Source organism: Salmo salar, chromosome ssa26, assembly GCF_905237065.1.
Source record: "Salmo salar chromosome ssa26, Ssal_v3.1, whole genome shotgun sequence".
NCBI classification, from domain to species: Eukaryota; Metazoa; Chordata; class Actinopteri; order Salmoniformes; family Salmonidae; genus Salmo; species Salmo salar.
The window spans coordinates 36,748,684-36,754,564 of NC_059467.1; the positions used below are offsets into that span (position 1 = coordinate 36,748,684).

The window sequence follows — 5,881 nt, forward strand, 5'->3', positions numbered from 1 at the left end:
GGCACACAGACATCACACACATGGACATGGGCTCCCGAGTGGCGCAACGGTCAAAGGCACTGCATCTCAGTGCTAGAGCCGTCACTACAGACCCTGGTTTGATTCCAGGCTGTATCACAACTGGCCATGATTGGGAGTCCCTCTAGCGAGAGGGGCGAGAGGAGCGAGAGGAGCTAGAGGGGCGAGAGGAGCTAGATGGGCGAGAGGAGCTAGAGGGGCGAGAGGAGCTAGATGGGCGAGAGGAGCTAGAGGGGCGAGAGGAGCTAGATGGGCGAGAGGAGCTAGAGGGGCGAGAGGAGCTAGATGGGCGAGAGGGGCGAGTGGAGCTAGAGGGGCGAGAGGAGCTAGATGGGCTTATGGTGAAGCGCTACGATAACAAATGGAACAGATCAGGGTCTATCCTGTTCAGTGTTCATACTTGCGTGCGTAGGAAGACTGGACGGGGCCTCTGAGGACATTTTCAAAGGAACAATGAAGCTGACACAACATGGAGTGACCTTGAGGTAGATGAAAACTAAAACACACTGAACGGTAGTTAACACTTGAAGCCAACAGTTACTGTATGACGTACTAACACGTTGATGTGTTGTGAGACATAAGCATGTTATAACCCCATTATGCATTGGAGTTTGATTCAGTAGACCAATTGCCACATAAAAAGTTTATTATAAATCTTTATATTATAAATGTTATCATATTATATGTTAATGCTAAAACACACTAAGAACGTATAAGAATAAATCATATATTATACCTGTTGTCTTTCATCCAAGTGATACTAGCAGGACCGTCACTCTGTCTTGCATAATTGTTCAGTCTATGACTGGTCAGTTATCATTGTTCAGTATCTGGACCAGTATTCATAAAGCAGTAGGGTAGTGCTTATCTAGGAACAGGTCCCCTCTTTCCATGTAATCTTATTCATGATGATGTAAAACTGATTCTAGATCAGCACTCCTACCCGGAGAGGCTTTATGAATACAGGCCTGGGCCTACACCACCTCATAGTGAATGAAACTAAACTGACTCTAGATCAGCACTCCTACCCTGAGAGGCTTTATGAATACAGGCCCGGGGCTACACCACCTCAAAGTGAATGAAACTAAACTGACTCTACATCAGCACTCCTACCCTGAAAGGCTTTATGAATACAGGCCCGGGGCTACACCACCTCATAGTGAATGAAACTAAACTGATTCTAGATCAGCACTCCTACCCTGAGAGGCTTTATGAATACAGGCCCGGGGCTACACCACCTCATAGTGAATGAAACTAAACTGATTCTAGATCAGCACTCCTACCCTGAGAGGCTTTATGAATACAGGCCCGGGCTACACCACCTCGTAGTGAATTAAACAAACCACAACAAACTGCTGTATTGTACTTTGAAACCCTATGTTAAAGGCTATGTGATATAATTACAATATCTGGCTGACATGGCAACCTGAATTAATTTACATGGCTAATTTCCGTCAGAGTAGCGCGTGTGTTTTCTTTCAGGCAATAAAGACTGTTATTAATCATAATCTGTAATAGTCCCCACTAGCACCTGTTCCTTCATGTTACTACAGACAACATATACATCATGTTAATGGGCCCATATTCTTTCATCATATCAAATCAGATTTCAGAACAAATAATGATGATCAAATCTAGCTATCGATCAATCATCACAATATTTCAAACACATGAGAGAGATCGACACAGACAGAGAGTCAGTCTTCTAACTACTGTGTTTCACCTTATTAAATCATGGTGGCTACACACTGTCTTTATGGTCACGTTTTAAACAAGGTCCATCTTGTGAGGGTAAATGAAGCCTTCATAAACCATTAAGAGGTCTACATGGAGAGCTCATAAATAATGTACAAGCAAATGTCATACAATACCAGGGTGATATAACAGGGCCCTCACATCTAGTGCTTTGCCAAATGTGGCAAACCCTTAAGCCACCCTTTATACAATATAAACATAGTTTATAAGTGATTTGTGGAGCATTTAGTGTTAAATTTGACTGTCTACATCACATAGTGAAGTAGTGGATGTTATAACACAGAGTCATTTATATTAACGGTATGCTGACACAAAGACTGATCTGAGAGCAGCGCTTATGAGAAACAACCTTTTTTAATAGTTGAAATAAATACTAATTTATACATGCATGATCCAAAAAAACAAAAACATTAACAATACTATGGTAAGTCTGGTAGATAGTGTAAAACCTATGGCACACACTCACAGCAGCTTTAACCCATTTTAAGAATTTCACACATTGAAAAACACAAGCGATGAAGGGCACTCTTCTTCTTACTTCCTACTCTCACTAGAGCACATGTACTTCTACTAGAGGTCACCTGGGGGTCCATAGGTCATAGGTCACACACACACACGGCAGGCTACATCCATCATTTCATATCTGGCGTTTTCACCATAGCTGAAAACTGAGGTAAACTTTATCAGGTTTAAGATCATTGTTTGTTTTTGGCAAAGAGAAGGCCAACAGGTGTATGTAGATTGGAGCCTGAGTTTAAGTTATCCGTTTCTTATGGTGAGGTTCTGGTCACATCCAGCGCAACCAAAACCTTGTTTTCCGATGGTGTTACTTTAAGCTCAGTAAAAGTCCAAACACAGCACACCTATCTCATCCGTAGAACCAGATCCAGACTCCTTCCTTTGTGTTCTCTCTCTGCTCTCACTCGACCTCCCGACCCTAAACGAACAGGGCCAATCCGAGCGAGTCTCTTTGGTATGCCAAAACAAGGAGATAAAGATGGGATTTTCTCATCCACGATCACTTCTAGAATGGGTTTATTTATATTTCTTTATTAAACTAATTCACAGAATGGGAATTGACTGGCGGTAGAGTCCTGGGTGAAGACCTCTCCCTTAGCGCCTGTGAGAGCAGCGTGCAGCCGTCCGACACCGCGCAGGCCGAGTTGCGCAAGCGCTCCCTGTAGTCCGCCATCTTGGTGCTGCTCTCTGGATGCTGGGAGACGTCCCGGAGGCCCTGAGTGAGAAGGACGCACGCTGACACCACGCTCATGGCGCCACCCAGAACTGCCGTCTGCACACCCTTCCCCTCGGGTGACACGCTCGCCGCCCGCCCTAAAAACTGTGGTTCCGTGGCAAACCCGACCAATGCGTTTACCGCTTGGACCAGCGCCGCGCTGAACAGGACGCAGCGGCTGCGCGTCAGCTCGCTGGGCTGCGTCTTGACTTCCCGGACGCAGGCCAAGAGGGCCGTGCCGCTCGTGCTAATGCTCTTGACGCTGAGCTTGAACTGTTCTTTGGCGAAGCGGTCCTTGGACCTCTCGCTGGCCAGGCCCGAGGCATCTGTCAGGGTCTTGAGGTTGCAGGAGATGTTCTGAGATAGCTCCAGTAGAAGCTGAGGCGTGAGGTCCGGCAGCGGCGTGACCCGGAGGATGCCGCAGCTCTGCTCCACCTCGTGGCGGCACCGTGTCACTTTGTAGCGGTCCACCAGCCCTGGCAGACACGGCTGAGAACCCGAGGTCTCCACAGCCGCTAGGTATGCGGCGTGCGCCGAACACTCGGTCAACGACACCACCAGGTCCCCCATCTCTAGTAAGCGATCTCCCACCTCGACGAAGCGGCCCATGTTGAGCTGCGACTGGATGTCGTGGGTGAGGATGGAGAGTTCCTTGGTGCGGGCGATGACCGTGTCGCGGCACTGCTCAAAGGTCTCAGCCACTGCCACGCCATCCGCGGTGACCACGGGCCGTGTCTCACTACAGAGCAGGAGGAGGTCGGCAACCAGCTGCATCTTGCCCTTACACGTGTCACAGATGGACGAGAGCTTCTTCCTCTGCTGCAAGCTGCTGCTCTGTGTGCTGCTGGAACCCTCGCTAGCTGACCTCCCTGAGCCACTACTAGCCATAGTAGGGGGGTCAAGCTGCTCGATTTGTGGGGGGATTTCAATGAGAAACGTGTTTTACGTCGTCACACACTCCATGGACAGAAAGCGTAGTTTAAGACATTGTTATTAACGATAACCCACACCCCTATAAGTGTAAAACTGTGAGTTTGAACTGGCCAGAGAATATTCCTTATAGTCCTTCAGAGTACATGTAGTCCACCGTATGTGTCAATGTGAGATTGCAAAAAAGCACAGGGCATTGTATTCTCAAAGTAAACATTTGCTGAGATCAAAATAGAAGTTCTATGTCATGGTACCCCAGCTCATTATTCTCATACAAAGTACGGATAGGAATTCTGTTGGGGTTAAATTAGTAACTTGGTTTTGAGCTATGATCTATAAAATGAACTATTCTAAACACTTACTCTTCAATGAGAGTTCCTTCCTTTACATTTTTTTGTGACGAGAATCCCTTCAAATTATAACTTTCCATTTACTCAGTGTTTATAACTTAATCGTTGTAATGTTTACATATTAAATAAAATGCCCTGGAAAAAAACTTCGTCCACCTGCTAATATCTATTGTCGTCCCAGGTTTTCGCAAAACAGAAAAATTCACAGGTTATTGTAATAAAATCACACACAAAACTGCAGTGCCACCAAGGTGCCTATACTTCAGGCTAAGTGCAGACTGTACAAAGATAATATTAAAAGTTCTGAATTTAATAAAATCTAAAAATATTACCGATCTGATGATATTTGAACTGATAAACTACAATTTTAAGACGTGTCGTTTTTTCTGATTAAATGTACTCGAGAACACGATAGGATTGTAAAATACCTGCTTGCTTGAAGGCAGGGTGTATGTGAACCGTATTGTCCGTTGAAGAGTTCCCACTAAATTTGACCACCCTAGTTTGACCGGGAGGCTGGCTCATTCCAGTTACAAGGAGAGCACCACCCAGACACTTCCGTTCGACCACTCCTCGCTCCCTCTGCCTTTCCTGCATCATCATTACATGAGTCTTTGCAAACAGAAGGCTCCAAAAACGCAACAGGCCAATTGCACTGGCCCTCCCGCGACTTTCAACCTCTTCTTTTTCATACACAGTCCCGTGATAGACACTTGTTCGTCCGGCAGGTTCGATTCCATAGGCATATCTATTGTCCATAAGCACTTCTTAGCAAAACGCAGGGCGTGAATGTCTGGTCCGGAATATCCTGTGTCGGGTTTCGGTTTTGATATCCATAGCAGTCGTGTCCCTATTGAAATGATGGCCTAAACTCCTGAACCCGTCTGAAACAATCTTTCACAACTAACATGTCGGTCGACCACCAGACATCACTGAAAAATGAGTGTTGGGTTTTCCAAACTGAAAGTCAGTTGTGCTCTCTCCCGCTACATATTCTGTATTGCCTAGTATCAGGAAGCAGAGAGGGTGTGGTCGCACTAAAACGGCTTGATTGTAGCGAAGTAGCAACGCAGGCAGCGAGGAAAAAAATGATAGCCTTCCGCTGAAATAATATGTCACTTTAAAACTGTGTTTAAGGTCAATCTGGCTCGTCAATATAGAGCAAAAAAGCCCGGCGCGCGTTCATCAAATGGTCCAATACGATTCCACAGTTGTCCCGGATAGTTGTTGGCTTTCCTGGTGAGTTTTATGGTCCGGATTTTAGGGCAGACTGCTCCCTCAGCCATGAGCCAGCCCTTCCCGAGGCCCCGACGTGGGTGCATTCGACTACCGGTATAAGGGCAAAGTTACACCCAAAACGCAGTTCTCCAAAATGACCGACAGTCCGCCTTGTATTTCATTTATTTGGTTACCTTAATTTCCCTTCTCAAAATCAATCAAAACGTGTGATTCTCCGAGACCGCGCCGTTCTTACTTATACAAATCCAAACTTATTGTACACTGCTCATATTGACTGCTATAACACAGCTGTTGGATTCTACTGGAACGAGTAGCGTCTTTGCTGTGCGCTCATTTGGACTTTAATTATGTGTTT

At 45.9% G+C, this 5,881-nt stretch overlaps 1 protein-coding gene across 1 annotated transcript; it reads right to left on the reverse strand.

Moving 5' to 3' along the window:
- Positions 1–2,108: 2,108 nt before the first annotated feature.
- Positions 2,109–5,881, reverse strand: LOC106587884 (talin rod domain-containing protein 1). Its single transcript, XM_014176540.2, has one exon. The coding sequence runs from the start codon at positions 3,893–3,895 to the stop codon at positions 2,831–2,833; it is 1,065 nt and encodes a 354-aa protein (XP_014032015.2). The 5' UTR covers positions 3,896–5,881; the 3' UTR covers positions 2,109–2,830.